This window comes from Cydia strobilella, chromosome 2 (genome assembly GCF_947568885.1).
Source record: "Cydia strobilella chromosome 2, ilCydStro3.1, whole genome shotgun sequence".
NCBI classification, from domain to species: Eukaryota; Metazoa; Arthropoda; class Insecta; order Lepidoptera; family Tortricidae; genus Cydia; species Cydia strobilella.
This window is the reverse complement of record NC_086042.1, coordinates 19348994-19366114: the sequence shown is the minus strand read 5'-3', so window position 1 is coordinate 19366114 and position 17121 is coordinate 19348994. Positions and strand designations below refer to the sequence as shown.

Genomic DNA, 17121 nt, shown 5'->3' with positions numbered 1-17121 from the left:
TTTAAGCCGACCATTGAGAAGATGGCCAGTTTTTCGTTTATAAGCACGAAGTCTCAGGTCTTGATTAAGCACACTTTTCACCGTGTTTTTGCTCAAACCCATCTGGAGGGCCATAACTTTTTGTTTCCTAGCGGGATTTCTGGCAATGCGTGCCCTAATTGCTTGTACAACCGCTGGAGTCCTAGCTGTACGCGGACGACCGCTTCTTTTCTTGTCATTTAAACTAGAGACCTCACTGTATCTTTCTATGGTACGATACACAAATCTTAGAGAGAATTTTAAATTTTCAAGTAGCTTAAAATTTTTTGTCGGCGAATGACCACAACGATATAGTGCAATTATTGCGGTACGGCTATCTTTAAGCGTCCACTCCATGTTGAAGAAAACAGAAAATTGCAAAATTATACTACTCAAATATTTAATAAAGATTCGAAATTCAAATGCAGAACGGTTTTTGTTTTAGGAGTTCCAAATTTAAATTTTAAAGGCCAGTGACAGAACTTATGAGCCGGCTAGGTAATATCCCTTTTGACATTACTGCATTATTTTAAAAATATCGTATTGTAAATCTTATTGTAATTTTAATGTTTGCTATTTATATTGAATAATTATTTTTTTATTATTGATAATGTATTGTAAATGTCATCGGAAGTATATTTGGATTATTAAATTTAGAAATTAATCAAATCTATGTTATGTTAAGTTTTGTGAAGTATCTTTATGTATTTAGTTATTAAGATTCTCTTGCTATACCCTATTCAGGGTCCATGCTGTTACAATTAAAATGACTATAACACCTATATGTACCATGGATTGCAGTCAATAAATGAAATGAAAAGCTTCTATGTGTTGTCCGTTCTCAAAGAGTTCAGAAAAAGTTGCCAGTAATAATTAACATAAAAATATTTTACAACAGCAACTTTGGGCTTCGTCTATACAAGTCCGGGAACGAACAAATCAAATTATTTTATCAAAGATTTTGATTTGTATTTATAAAGTAGTCACACTACTACCTGTATGTAAATTATTATTTATTTTTGATATAAATTATTATCTATTTCAGTTTGTATTTGTCTATGTTTATACAATCTACAGAGGGTAAAATAATTTGATTTGTTCGTTCCCGGACTTGTATAGACGAAGCCCAAAGTTGCTGTTGTAAAATATTTCTATGTTAATTACTGGCAACTTTTTCTGAACTCTGAGAACGGACAACACATAGAAGCTTTTGGCGGGTCATATATTTCCTGTATCAATTTTATAGTGACATCTGGTGAGGTAGTTTGCAAAATCGAAAGCATCGGAAGTCGACTACGCAAAAGTAGGTTGTCTGGGAGCAGGATATAGAAAACGCCTGCATCTTTACCGACGTTACATACATTTCTATTGTCGTCGTCCCCCCCCCTGATTAATACCGTCAATGTCACCTTGCAAAAAGCGGTACTGTCATAATAAATTTTGGAACCCCAGTAAATTCACCATGTTCTTTCACTGATATGCGTTAAAATTGTTAAATAACAAACGAAACCGTCAACGCCATCTATACGACAGTAGGCCAAAGCTAGTAGCGCCCTCTGAACGAGAATCAAATTTTCTTGATTTTCGAGGCACGTTTTTTCCTAAGACTGTATCCATCTATTACGGAGTTATATCTATCTTTGGTATTGGTAAACTATGGGGTGGTACGAGGACTTAGGGACGTAGCGCTGCGGCGGCGGGCGGCGGCGCGCGCGCGCGGCGGGTACGACGTGGACGTGCCGCCGATCACCGAGCGCAGTTGCCGGTCGGTGTGCTCCCGCTGGTGTGTACTCACCCGGCGGGTAGCGCTGCGGCGGCGGGCGACAGCGCGCGCGCGCGGCGGGGTGTCCGCGCGGCGGCGGGTACGACGTGGACGTGCCGCCGATCACCGAGCGCAGCTGCCGGTCGGTGTGCTCCCGCTGGTGTGTACTCACCCGGCGGGTAGCGCTGCGGCGGTGGGCGACGGCGCGCGCGCGCGGCGGGGTGTCCGCGGGGCGGCGGGTACGACGTGGACGTGCCGCCGATCACCGAGCGCAGCTGCCGGTCGGTGTGCTCCCGCTGGTGTGTACTCACCCGGCGGGTAGCGCTGCGGCGGCGGGCGACGGCGCGCGCGCGCGGCGGGGTGTTCGCGCGGCGGCGGGTACGACGTGGACGTGCCGCCGATCACCGAGCGCAGCTGCCGGTCGGTGTGCTCCCGCTGGTGTGTACTCACCCGGCGGGTAGCACTGCGGCGGCGCGCGCGCGCGGCGGGGTGTCCGCGTGGCGGCGGGTACGACGTGGACGTGCCGCCGATCACCGAGCGCAGCTGCCGGTCGGTGTGCTCCCGGTGGTGTGTACTCACCCGGCGGGTAGCGCTGCGGCGGTGGGCGACGGCGCGCGCGCGCGGCGGGGTGTCCGCGCGGCGGCGGGTACGACGTGGACGTGCCGCCGATCACCGAGCGCAGCTGCCGGTCGGTGTGCTCCCGGTGGTGTGTACTCACCCGGCGGGTAGCGCTGCGGCGGTGGGCGACGGCGCGCGCGCGCGGCGGGGTGTCCGCGCGGCGGCGGGTACGACGTGGACGTGCCGCCGATCACCGAGCGCAGCTGCTGGTCGATCTCGTGCTTCTCAGCGCGCAACTGTTCCACCTCCTACAAACGACACACTCATTTTATACGCCATCGGCGTTGACATTTCGCAACTATTATTGCCAAGAACGAATCGGCGAAAGAACGTAATTAATTATAATAATTATGATCTATTGATATTATTACTATCAGTGTATTTTGTGCAGCTTTTTCTAGCGACATCTTTTCAAGTCATTATAATTTTCTTTTACATATTTATCTTTTACTTGATTTGCTTATCAATATAGTAGGTTTGTAGATGTTTTTTATAGAAAAAGTTCTATACTTAAACCAAAAGTTCCGAATGCAGCGTGTGACTATGATTTTTAGTAGTAGTTTTAGTTTAGAGCCAGACGCTATGACTGTAGAATGTACCTTAAGGTGCGCGACGTGGTACTCGACGAGCACCTGCGCGTTGACGATGTTCTCGCGCGTGCCCACGAACACGAACGGCACAACGCCCTCCTCGCGCGGCCCCACCGGAGCCGGCTCGTTGTCGCCCTCCACCTTCACCTGCACACAAGGAACTATGACATTAGGCTCTGTGTATTTGCAAACCCCGGGAAATTACACTAGAGAACCTTTTTGCCCCAACGACAATGCATGCATGTTTAAATGTAATTAAAACAAAAGATATCTAGACAAAGGAATGCCAATAACATAGACCAACGAACTAGATGATTCCTCTTCACCAGCTTCGGCAGTCTTATATGATAGAAAGAAAAAGGCATCCTCCGCGTATATAAATTATATACCTAAATACAGGACGCACTTATGGTGGAAAGAGATGGGCACTCACACGCACGACGCCGCTCTTGTCGACGATCTCCTGGATGACCTTGCCGTTCTTGCCGATGACCTTGCCGACGAGCGCGCGCGGCACCTTGATGGACTCCTCTGCGTATTCTAGGAGCGCGCGCGCGCCGCGCACTGCCTCCATACTCTGTACATAAACAGATCACTTCAACAACCTACAATGACATTAATAGACCGCGGGCCAGGAACAGATTTTGATGACCAATCGCCTCCCGGGCGAAAACTCGTATAGTGGTTAACGGCTATGTATGATGAACCCTCGTGAACGTCAGCTGCCGCTCCGTTGGTGGGTTCTTCTAAATTTGTCCATGAGTAATTTAGCGAACGCTTTATCGGTGACAGACTGTTTGGTGCAACCGACCCTAACTTGGGTAACTTGGGTAGGTAAGGATTTCACTTCACTCTACCTACATTTAATTATCCCATATCGGAAAGAAGATAACTTCATGAGTTATGTGACACCATTTTCATTCAGGTATTTTTATATAGATCACCCTATTTTCGGAAAGTAAACCTTTTGAGTGAGTGAGACACCATAAAATTCCCCAATTTGAAGGACATAATCCCTCGTGGAAGTCCTGCCTAACGTAACTAATTAAATAGTAACCTGGACAGTTAAAACTACCTAGTCGGCTCATAAGTTCTGTCATATACATAGTATCAAATAAAATCAAAAGTTTAAGTTTATTCCGTATAATTTGTACAGCGTTTGAAAGCTTATAAACTAGAGAATCTAAATGTATAACATTTATTCAAAATGACCGCCATAATTATCTACACAGGCTTGAAGTCTTCGTGGCCAGTCGTCAATGGATTCACGCACCACTTTCATGTTGATATTGGCCACTGCCGTAGCAAGAGATTTTTTCAGCGAGTCTAGATTTGCATGAGGTTTTGAGCACACCTTTTCCTCTAAATACTGCCATATTTTATAGTCTAAAGGATTAAGATCTGGGCTAGAGGAGGGCCAATCTTCATGCCGTATAAAGTCGATTTTATTGGAGGCGAGCCAGGCTTGTGTAGACTTTGCCTTATGGGCTGGAGCAGAGTCCTGCTGGAAAACCCAATGCTGGTTTAGAAACATCGTATGGGATAGTGGTTTCACAATATTAGTCAACACCGTGTCTTGGTACACTTTGGCACTAGTTTTTACTCCTTTCTCACAAAAATGCATACTAGTGACGCCCGCATAAGAAACTCCCAGCCAAACCATCACAGATGAAGGGTGATGACCTCTTTGAATACGGGGAATGCTATTAGACGCTTCTTTACTATTGCGAGCGTACACTCTATCATTTTGTTTATTACAGTTTTCTTCTATGTCAAAAATTTTCTCGTCCGAAAACAGTATACAACTGTGCTTATTTTTAGCGTACTTCTTCAATAAAGCTTTAGATCTTTTAAGCCTTAAAGCTTTAAGCCGACCATTGAGAAGATGGCCAGTTTTTCGTTTATAAGCACGAAGTCTCAGGTCTTGATTAAGCACTCTTTTCACCGTGCTTTTGCTCAAACCCATCTGGAGGGCCATAACTTTTTGTTTCCTAGCGGGATTTCTGGCAATGCGTGCCCTAATTGCTTGTACAACCGCTGGAGTCCTAGCTGTACGCGGACGACCGCTTCTTTTCTTGTCATTTAAACTAGAGACCTCACTGTATCTTTCTATGGTACGATACACAAATCTTAGAGAGAATTTTAAATTTTCAAGTAGCTTAAAAATTTTAGTCGGCGAGTGACCACAACGATATAGTGCAATTATTGCGGTACGGCTATCTTTAAGCGTCCACTCCATGTTGAAGAAAACAGAAAATTGCAAAATTATACTACTCAAATATTTAATAAAGATTCGAAATTCAAATGCAGAACGGTTTGTGTTTTAGGAGTTCCAAATTTAAATTTTAAAGGCCAGTGACAGAACTTATGAGCCGACTAGGTATACATGCATTAGCGTATGAGGGATTGAGATAATTTTGATATGCATTGAAGATGTTTTATATTAAGAAGCCCTAATACTGCAACAGTATAATTAAACCTAATTTAAAGTTAAAATGCATTAGAAGTTAAAGCAGCGTCACACTGTCTGATCCAATATCGAATGTTGGATGACTTTTACAGGAAGATAACTGCTAGAAAGTGCCTAAAGGCATCCCTTTATTTTTGCATTAACGCTTTTTTAACCCATAAACAAATATATATTAAATCTATTAATAAAAACCGGCCAAGTGCGAGTCGGACTCGCGCACTAAGGGTTCCGTACCATTACACAAAAAACGGCATAAAATCACGTTTGTTGTATGGGAGCCCCACTTAAATATGTTTATGAAATTTATTTTTATATATAATCGAATGAAAGGTAAATTGCGGTTTACGATTTATGACATATTAATAAAAACTACTTACTAGATCTCGTTCAAACCAATTTTCGGTGGAAGTTTGCATGGTAATGTACATCATATATTTTTTTAGTTTTATCATTCTCTTATTTTAGAAGTTACCCTCTTATTAGAAACCTCAATATCATTTTTGAAGACCTATCCATAGATACCCCACACGTATGGGGGGTTTGATGAAAAAACATTTTTTGAGTTTCAGTTCGAAGTATGGGGAACCCCCAAAATGTATTGTTTTTCTTTTCTATTATTGTGTGAAAATCTTAATGCCGTTCACAGAATACATCTACTTACCAAGTTTCAACAGTATAGTTCTTATAGTTTCGGAAAAAAAGTGGCTGTGACATACGGACGGACAGACAGACATGACGAATCCATAAGGGTTCCCTAAAAAGGCACATTTTACATTTAACTTCTTTGTGCCGATATCGGATGGGACAATGTGTAAAGAGTGTTAGAATGCAGTGGATGAGATGATTGGTTAGATCTGATGTAGAGCTGACCTCGCCACAGATCTTGAAGGTGCAGGAGCACTCCTCCAGCTCGATGTTGGAGACGCCGGGCACCTTGCGCGCGAGCTGGATGTTGGCGCCGTGCGTGCCGATGGCGAGCCCCATCAGGTCCTCGCGCACGCTGAACTCATCCGAGTACCTGCCGCCCGCCAAGCTACTATCAATTGGGGCCGACATCACTTATCGTTAATAATCATTCGGTTCAACATTCATCAGCTACTACAAAAACATCATTTTCAAAATCACGAGTGTTGGTTATGTTCTATGCAAATGAACATATTATTAATGTTGGCTGGCGTTTTGGTTGGTTGGTTATAACCCCAGCAAGCAAAAGGTTTAACAATAAAGCATAAAAAAAATTCAAGAAACGCTCATAATCAAAATTACTTTGAGGCATTTTTACTTCACACACACAAACCGATTTCGGTGTAATTAAAATTTTAATAAAATAACAATAATATGGTCAACTTACCCTCCTTGGTTGTGTATTTTGGTGGACTCCAACTGTCTAGCCGCCTCTTCAGTCTTTTTCAGCAATAACAACTTCTGCGTTAGATTTCTGTAAACAACATAAAGCCATTAATTTTAATTAATTTATTTTACAATTTATGTGTGTTTACTAATATATTTTTAAGAACTGTAAACTAACAAAATATGGGCCGAAAGACCTGAAATAAAGATTTTCAATTTCAATTAACCTAAAACACTATTAACATAAACTATAATGTACTGATAAAATAGCTATTTATGCAACAAGTGCGGAGAGTGTATGATTTCCGACGAGTGTATAAAGGAATACGAGTCGGAAATCATCTTTACGCACGTGTATCATACAATGGTTTACTATGCATTGTGCGAGTAAATAAAAAAACATATAGCAAATAAGTTTAATTATTAAAAGGAGTGTTTTAAATCGACACGAGTTGCGAATTACCTATTCGCACGTGTATCGTACAACGTTTTACAGTACATATGGCCCTTTAAACTTTCGACATATGCACGAAAAGTGCTCTTTTCTGCACTAGTGCGAGAAAGTAGCACCGTATGTACTGTAAAAAAAATTGAAAACAAAAAGCACTAGTGCGGAAAAGTAGTACTTTCCGCATGATATGGCTCCGTAGGAAACGCACTTTTCGAGCACATGCATTGTAAAAATACTTGATTAATGATAATCGTAATTCAAGACATTACAATTTAGCGTTGTGCGAAGCTTTATACTACTATCTCGATCGACTCGTGACCGGCAGCCCTGAAGCTTCTGATTTAATGTTAGCACTGACCTAATGTTCCGTCAGTGAGTCTGCCGACTGAACAGACGGGAGTTCAGTTGATACTTAGCAAATGAACTTCCGAGAAGTGCTGAATTTTCACTACAATGTAATGTAAGATTTACACTTATAGAGTTAATATTCGTCGCTCGTACAGTGTGTATTCGTAAAATAAGCCAAGCCCGACCTCCTCCCCCTCCCCCATCTTTTTTTGGGGCAGTCTCGGTACGATCTCGTGGGTACCGGGTTAAATCAGCTTTGTTTGACCTAATATTCGTTATACTATTGGCTAAAAGTTAGTTTTGTCAAGCGTAGGGTCTGACCGGAAGTGCATCTCCTGCAGCATGAGCGCCCGGCGCTGGCTGGAGTCGCCGCGCGCGAGCACGGCCAGCGCGCCCCGCTCGGGCACGTACCACACGATCGCCGCGCCGATCGCCTTCTGGAACTCCTTGTGCGCGTTCTCCACCTTAGCGCTGTGGATCTCGTGCAGGCTGTGGGATATGATCACGTTCAGATACAGGCCATCTGTACAGACGAGTATGGATCTACTTTAAAGTAATATGTTACCGGTAGTTGGCTTGGAGAACTGACAACATGTAGATTTATCAAATTATCAATAATTAATTGTCAAGCAACCTGTGCTGTTGAACCTATTGTGTTCAATGAAAAGTGGCTAGCCATTTGACTATGCCGTTTACAGTTAACACCTGTATATTGGTCATAATTTTTTTATTCTATGATATATGAGGTACCAGGTCCCAGTCCCATATGGGTCTCAAATGACCAAGCCTATGCTATAACCATAACTCGTATGTCGTAATTCGATGTAATGTAATACTTGTTCACAGAATTCACAAACAATAACAGCATAATATGTTTCAAGCTAGCTACAACTATTATTTTTAAAAGCAAAATAACTATCTGTAAAAGTGTACACATGCATATAAAATTATAAATGCAAAATCAGTTATTTATGGGTTAGCACTTTTAACACTGTTCCTTAATGTCATAAAACGAGACAGCAGCATTGTATACGCAATATTACGTACTTTTGTCTTTTAACCTCAAGAGTCAAGAGTACATACGGATTGTACTATCTACATTATACTTGGTATATACTTTTTTAAAATATGTAATGTGATGTGATTTACTTACTAGTCTTTGAGATCTTCAGGGACCGGTATCTCAAACTTGTGGAAGGTGGTTTTGTCGATGGGGGTCTTGGGGGTCTTCACCCGGAGACGGTCCTTTGGCACTATTTCCGTGTAGCAGTTGTCCCATTCTAAATATTCTATCACCAAGAACTCCCCCCTCATCATCTGGCAACAAATATAATGCATGCTTCAAATTAAAAAATTATTAAAATTAAAATTATTTATTTTCGTAAAATATACAGGTGTCTATAAGTAGGGGATAGTGCTGCCCGGTAAGCAAAATTTGCCTGTGTTGGGCAACACCGCTCTTCCTTAATTAACAGATTGTTACACGAAACATTTTTTTTAAGTACTAGTTTAAGTAATATAAACATGTATACAATTAAAATTTTATATATAACATTTGTTTATAGAACTAAGTGAATAACTGGGTTGTTAGACATGCAGTAATAAAAAAGGAATTAAAGGATACAGGTATTAGTAATATACCCACCTAATTAATTATGTTACATTATGAAATCTGTTCATAAGTAGCAATAAGTAGCAACAGGTGCTCTTTATGTGTGAATTTATTTAAATTCGTATCTCATTGTAGTTTGTGTAGTTATTGTTGTCGACTTGAATTATAGACTTTTTAAAGGTATTTTTCTACTCCCATACTTTTATTTATCATATATAGGCATGCTTTTTTTTAATTTTTTTTAATCCTCCAACAGAAGTATCTCAGATTATACTATTCAAATAAAATAGGTAGAGTTAGACCAAGAAAAGTCTGTAGCAATTTTGATAGCACACGCAGTGCAAGTGTTATTTATACGTCATTATTTCATAGAAGTTTGACGTTTAAAATAACACTTTGACTGCGTATGCTATCAAAATCGCTGCAGACTTTTCGTAGTCTAACTCTAGATACCGTAGGTAGAAGTCCACTAGATGACAAGAGAGATATTTGTTAAATTTACAATTTTATTTCAAAGTAAGTGCTTGGTCGTAGAAAAAGTATTGTATGCAACGTTATTTAACAGAGTCAAAAAATACTCGTGGCATCTTTATTAACACAAGCAAATTAATTTGCCAACCAAATCTATTTAGAGCAGCTCAGTATGACATTAATTGTGAACTAGTTTAGAAATACTTGCTAACCTTAAGTTGCTGACCAATTATACATTTTGGCTGAGCAAATGTATATTTTTGTTTATCAAAATAGGAATATTTTGCAGATAGATTAAATGATACCCAAATGATTACCATTTTAATGATTTTGTTTTAAACAATGTACAAACAGCAACACTCTTTTAACTGTCCATCAGTGGACCTTATGCCTCTTGTAATAAGGTTTACGAACTATCAGCTAACAGTGTGGGCGATGGTACTGTAACATATTAAAACTAATTAAAAATAATGGCTAGGTATCACCACCTTTAATATTAACACCAACCACCATAAGGAATGGGGAATAGGGAAACTATGAATTTTACTTTTGACCTGGACTGGACTAGATGTCAGAAAAAGAATTAGGTTATTGCCTGCATGCACTCCAATCAGTCCCATCACAAAACCACAAAGCTCTAGCCTTCTGCACTGCGTTTTGCCCTTCCTTGGGCCTGAAAATTTGTGAGGCACAGCTGGTCAGTTCTCTAGGATGGCCATGGCCTGCATGGGAAAATGTGCCCCAATTGGTTTTACAGGCACCTTTATAAACTTGATCCAAAACACCCTCAACACCACCTCTACCCCTGCAACATTGGAGCCATCAGGCCTCTGCACAGCTGGTGGCAAGAGACCTGATGGTTGCACTCTTGTGTTGTAGAGCCTTTTACTTTAAGTTCCGTCTTTTAATAGGACACCACTTGAGCTAGGAATTGGATCTAGCCCAGGCATTGAAGTTTCAAAAATATTTTACAGTTTTAGGTTTTTATTAAAAGTATGTTATGGGACAACTAATAAATTACATTTAACACAGGACACCAATCGGATAGCGAACTCATCTACTTGATTTTTTCTGCTCAGCACTGATTACTTAAAACACTATAGTAGTACCACAAGTGTCCTTTTTTGCAATGTTAGTATGAAATACTTTAAACACACTTGAGTTGAACCTGACAATATGGAATTTTTGTGTCATATCTTTCAAGTACCCTTTTCTGAACTGCATTATGGTTATAATTACAACAAACCAAAACTAAGGTAGTAGTAAAGTAAAAAAGTATTTTCAATAAAGTCATTAAGTAATGTATTGCTATTTTACTAGCTAGGTATAAAGTAGAAAACTAGTGGGTCACTGAGGTTAGAAAATTATATTGCCATAAAAAATCAACTGCAATATTTGGGATAAAACATAAAATATGCATATTTTTTGTATTACCCCAAATATTGCAATATACATTTCAAACTTGATTCGGAACTAATAGCCTTGGTAAACATCTGTCTTTAAGACCCCAAGTCTATAGAGTGCTACCCTTGCCATTTCAGCTATTTAACATAAAGCCACTGCCCTTGATATTCTTATACCAGCTTGTACTTGAACATACTGCATTATTCATATCTTATTGTTTATTTTCATAATAGGATTTTACAATCTCTTTATGATGTCAAACATTTGTAATTAATTAAAAATTAAATATTAAATAACATTATCTATGTTACACTATGCACATACTTATTAACTCCAAGGGTTAACGTCTTCTAAATAGTCTGATATTTTATAATATCCATTTTTGCACAACTTTCGCTTAATGACCGATTTAAATTCATTTAATGGCAAACTTTGAATATCCAAAGGAATTTTATTGTAAAAACAAACACATTGGCCAATAAAAGATTTACTTATCCTCTGAAGTCTAGTTATAGTAGGTACAAGTATGTCTTTGTTTCTTGTATTTCTGTTGTGTATGTCGCAATATTTCTTAAACATGTTAATCTTGTTAGTCCAGTATAGCTTTGAAGATGTGTATTCTATTCTAATTATTTCAATTACCATATTTAAAATAGTTACATTGGGTGAGGAGTGGTCTTTTGGACAAGAATTGTGTCAGATTTGGGAATAATAAAACTTAAAAAAAAATATTATTTATATATTTTTTTCTATTTATCACACAAAACTGGAACTAGGTACTTGAGAATGGGCATAATCCAAAAATGCTGGATTAGCTATTATGGGCTAACATGTCAATGTTCAAGGGTTTCACTCTTTTGTCCCTTTATGTGGCAAGCAGCCAATTTTAAATTTTATAATTTACTATAAAACATTAGAATAAAATATGCCTAAAGAATTATTAGGGTACATCATAATTACCTCTAGTTTATGATTGACAGATGGTTTTGATTGGTGTTCTACCGTATTATGTATATTAATCTTAAAATTATTATGGTGTTAGATCAAAACCATATATAAAAACCACTTACAATCAGAAACTAGAACAAATTTACCAGTAGATTGAGGCAATTTCATCAGTGTTATCTTAATTATGGTCAAGCCTTTGTTGCATCAATTCTTAAAATAAATTCTAAAAACTACATGTGTAACCAAATAGTAAGTGCAGTAACATGCAATGAAAATTAACAATAAAATCTACAGCCAGATTTAGTAGTTGATAGGTACTAATAGTAGTTACCATGGTAAACAAATAATGGGATCATTGATCAGTTGACAGGTGAAATTGGAATGATGTAAAATCTTTACAATAAACTGAAGCTCATTAATTTAAGATAAATATGACCATCTAATAAATTTAAGTGACATAAAAAACTATAAATAACTTACCTTGATATTGGCCGTCCACCAGCCGCATGCTTCCTTCTCATTGGAACGGGCAAACACCTCGACTTCCTGGTTTTCCACAAACTCTGTGTGTTTTCCCGTGTCCTTAGGCGGTAAGAACACTTGTGAGAAAGGAAATTTGGATTCTGGCTGCCAGCTTAAACAAAATCACACGAATTAGTAAATAAATACAATATTCTAATAAAAAATTGTATATCAGTCGTAATTACAATTATACACTTACTCATTTTCAAAGGCTACAAGAACCTCGTTGTCGAGAACGTCGGTGACAGTGGCCTAAAAATATAATGATTTATTTAAGAATCCTTTGATCGAATAACTTAGTAATGCGCTAGAAATAAGAAGTTATGTAGGTCAGATACTCAAAATGAGCTACAACTGTAATCCGGCGAGAGCCGCCCTCATTAAACTCCTCGACCAGAGCTAAAAATATATATTAAAATCGGCATAATTTACAGCACATGGAAAATTCACGCCCTGACAGACGGACATGGCGTCCATTCCAGCCGTGATGATCATCCCGGAAAAATATTTTTGAAAGTTTACCTTTTAAAGTGAAACTACTGACTGAAAACAATTGAAGAGATGTAGCATCAACTAAATTACCGTTTTATAATGAGAAATTGAACGTACTTCATATTTTACAAACCTTATAATAAGCACCATTTTCACCGTACACCTCGACCGACAAATCCTCCATTTTGGTTTGAAAGCGTATTTAGATGAACGAACGCTCGTCGACTGACCAATCAAAAAAAATGTATAGACAACTTTGCTTTTTTTCTATTGCAGACTATGATTTTAGGTCTTCTATGGACCTTGCAACAAATGGCATGCGATTTTATTAAAGCGTAACAGACTACCGCACCGCGCCGCGGCCTTGCTAGTGTGAGTGATGGCGCTGGTGGTCGCCGTACGTGCAAATCGCATACGACTACCGGTGACGTTTGGAGAGATTTTTTTATTGAAATAGTAGATTGTGTCACAAGGGAGCAAAATGACATATTTACGGCTAGGGTGTACATTCAATCCTGAACAAAGCGAAGGATTCTATAGTTGAATCCTGAGCGTTGCGAGGGATTTAATAATAGAATCCTAAGCGTAGTGAGGGATTCAAGTGTTAACGCCCAAGGTTGAAATAATTTTGCTACCATCTGACACATACTGCTTTTCACATCACCTATGAGGAAATTACATACATATATTAGGTTTCAAAACATTATTATTTTAAGCAAAGATCGATACGGACAAAGTGCCAAAAATATGTACCTAGTACTTCTGGCATTTTGTCCGTATCGATATTTTCAGACGTGACTGTAGTGACAAATTAAAAGTACCTACAACTCATAATTACGTACCTAATATATTTTCAAAGACAGCAGCAAACACCTAAAATGATACAATGAAAATCAAGTACAATATTTTTGTAGATTTTTCTGGTAACAAATTAGCTCTTACCCTATATATTATACTACTCTTTGCTCTTACCCCTTTGAACCAAATCTTCGGAAAAACACTATAAAGACTGATATCACTTATATTTATTATTATAAAGTTATTGATTTAAACTAAGTATTTACAAATCTATACACAGTACAGAACCGCATAATTATGCTTTGTGAAATATTTGTACAAAACTTTTAAATATAAACTTTTTAAAATGCATAGACAAGTATGGCTGCGTTTAAGAAGACCTAAAATATCAAAATAAAAATTAAATTTATAGCGGGTGTAGGTATAATAATAACCGGCACTGAAGTTAAACAGTTTATTATACTTAAAGAACACGGTTTATGATACAATACAGTCCACTATACGTTAAAATTACTAAAACTATTACAATTCAATGCTATGATACTCGTGATCGGTCGTAGGGTCGGATACGCGCACACGTCTATACACAAAGGTACCGGCTACCAAACTCAACTCGCGCGCAGCGCTGTTGCCTTCCGCGCGATACTCAAACATGGCCGCGCACGCGACTACTATAAATTGACCCGCGGCTTAGTCTGTTAATACGCGAGCCGGGGTCTACTTAGATTAGCTCTATTGGGAAGATGCCCACTAGGCGTGCTATCTCGTACTAACGCACGCTTAGGCATCCCGTCTCTGTCACACGCTATAGACTCCCCCTCGAGTTCATGAAGACGCCCACGTCCATGGACTCGCACAACACCCTGGTCTTGGCTACGTGGACGACCTCTATTTCGTTTAGGCACTGTGGGAGAAGGAAGCACATCATCTCTACCATTAAAACGAACGAGCTGAGAGGAGTGATACTTGCCCAGAACCTCACCGGCTGAGTTAGGATCAGCGACCAGGTAAGTTGTCGGACTAACCTTCTTAACAACCTGGTAAGGACCACCTCTTTTCGGCACAAACTTGGCCGAGGCGTTCTTTGCTGCATTGCTAAGAACAAGTGACTTAATGAGAACACTGTCCCCGAAGTCAAATACGTCACCTGGCTGACGAGACTCGTCAGCATGTTCCTTACGCCTGTTCTGCTGAGCTTCTACCCGATCTCGTACCGCTGACAGGGAACTAATAAGCGAGCGAAGATATGGCGTAACCTGAGGAACAATGCTTTCCGTGTCGAGGACGGCTCTTAAATCATAACTAACCTTTATAATATCCGCCAGCATCGTCTCTATTTCCGCTTGCATCACCTCCTTCGCAGGCGTGACACGGTAAGGCGGCGCCGCGATAGGCGCATGGTCGCCCGTGTCGATCCTGTGCTTAGCAAAAGGAGTTGGCCCTCCCCCTGGCTCAAACAGGTCCTTGTTTCCAGGGAGCAACTGGGCAAGCAACTCGTGTTGTTGCGCGTTGAGCAAAGTGGCTTCATTCTCCCGAAGCACCTCTAAAGCAGCAACACACAGAGCTGGAGGTGACGCGCTTTCAAACTGTAACCCATACTTTTGTTTACTATTCTCAGCGAAATACCAGAAATCGTCGCGAAAATCAATGATTAAACCGAAATCCTTAAGGAAATCTATTCCTAGGAGAGACTCGTTACTAACGGCATCAGGAAAAATCACAAAACTAGTTTTTCTTGTCTTGTGTTTCAGTGTCACCTCCACCTCCGCGGTGAGTACAGTCATATTCCTACTAACACCGTCTGCCAACCTAACACTCATTGTTGACGACACTAACGGGTGTCCTTTACTTCGCAGGAAAGCGTATAACGTGTGACCGGCAACACTAGCCTTAGCCGCAGGATCAACAAGCGCAGAGCCGCGCGCCCCAAGAATATTTAAAATCATAATAGGGCGGGGAGAAGCCTTGACATTGACCTGACAAACATCAATTTTATCACCACAAACTTGATTTTTATTACAAAATAAAGTTTGACTAACATTATTACAAGACAGACTTTGACTATCGTCATTACAAAACAAACTTTGATTTTCATCATTACAAAATAAAGCCTGTACGTAACTAAAATCACCCACGGCATGCGTAGGGTTACCTCCTCCACAGTGCGCAGGCGAAGGGTTAGCGGGCGGCGCGGCGGCGGTTGTCCCTGGCACGGGCGCATCGCCCGCTCCGTGCGCCGCTGTACCGTCGCCGGCGGCGTAAGTATCGCTCTCTCGCGAACACTCGTGAGCGCGCGCAGGACCTTCGCTGAGCCGTATGGCGGGAGTTTCGCCGTGCCGTACACGCACCTTCGTGGCGTCGGGCGGCGGTGGTGATGCATGTTGCGACGAGTCGTGTCCGCTCGACCCGCCCTGGCGCGGGTTAGCGGCGTCGTCGACGTGACAGGATACTACGTCGAGCGAATAAAACGACAGCCCCGATTTAGAGTTACAATTAGGACACTTAGACCGAATAACATTAGGGGCACCGCAACCGTAACACTTAACTTGATTAACTTCCTTAACGACTTTATTTTCTACGCACTTATCACTTCTCTCTAACCTTTCACAATTGTCTTTACTGTGCCCGCCGCGACGACAGTAAACGCAATATAAACGACGAGGTTTGACGTCAGCTTGATCGGAAGAACGCGGCGACGACGCACGCGACGTTGAAGCGCTGGCTTCGTCGGCGGCGCGTTGCGTAGCAACGCCGCTCGCACCGCTGGCGCGCGACCTTGCGCGATTCGGCGAAACGCTCGCTGCCGTAGTACTTTGACGATCGCTCGACTTCTTTGCCGCAACGGGTACATGATTCTCTTTGCGTGAATCTTCAATACTTTGACAATGTTTCAATAATGTATCAAACGTATCTATGTTTTCTCTTTTTAACCTTTTACGTATGCGGCGGTCTAAGAGCCCGAATACCATATCTATTTGGACTCGCTCGCTTAAGTCTTCTGGTGGCAACTTAGCTAACAATGCTCTGGCTTTTGAAACAAAAATCTCTGTATTTTGTTCACCTTGAACCAAAGAGAAAAGCTCTGTGTATATTACAAAAGGAGGGCGGCGCTCGCCGAAAGCACTTCGCAGCTTGTCGAGCGCATCTTCCCACGTCCTTACTTGTGATTTTACACCTTGCCACCAAACTCCTGCATCCTTAGTGAGTAGCAGCGACAGACCGCGTACAGCATTTTCGTCCGTAATATGCATGCATGACTTGTAACTT

General features: G+C 40.8%; 1 protein-coding gene across 3 annotated transcripts in view; it reads right to left on the bottom strand.

Moving 5' to 3' along the window:
• Window positions 1-13323, bottom strand: part of LOC134754005 (RNA-binding protein FXR1) — a 37761-nt gene extending 24438 nt beyond the window's left edge. The window contains exons 1-10 of one of the 3 annotated variants that reach the window (XM_063690053.1): window positions 13190-13323; window positions 12764-12816; window positions 12523-12676; window positions 8761-8924; window positions 7929-8096; window positions 6810-6896; window positions 6329-6494; window positions 3422-3565; window positions 2998-3135; window positions 2360-2646 (exon numbers count right to left, since the gene is read on the bottom strand). In XM_063690053.1, the coding sequence (XP_063546123.1) occupies window positions 2360-2646; window positions 2998-3135; window positions 3422-3565; window positions 6329-6494; window positions 6810-6896; window positions 7929-8096; window positions 8761-8924; window positions 12523-12676; window positions 12764-12816; window positions 13190-13240 (1412 nt within the window). In that variant the 5' untranslated portion in view covers window positions 13241-13323. The remainder of the gene's footprint in view (window positions 1-2359; window positions 2647-2997; window positions 3136-3421; window positions 3566-6328; window positions 6495-6809; window positions 6897-7928; window positions 8097-8760; window positions 8925-12522; window positions 12677-12763; window positions 12817-13189) is intronic. The other 2 variants (XM_063690063.1, XM_063690071.1) reach the window with 2 other exon arrangements.
• Between the last annotated feature and the right edge of the window lie 3798 nt (window positions 13324-17121).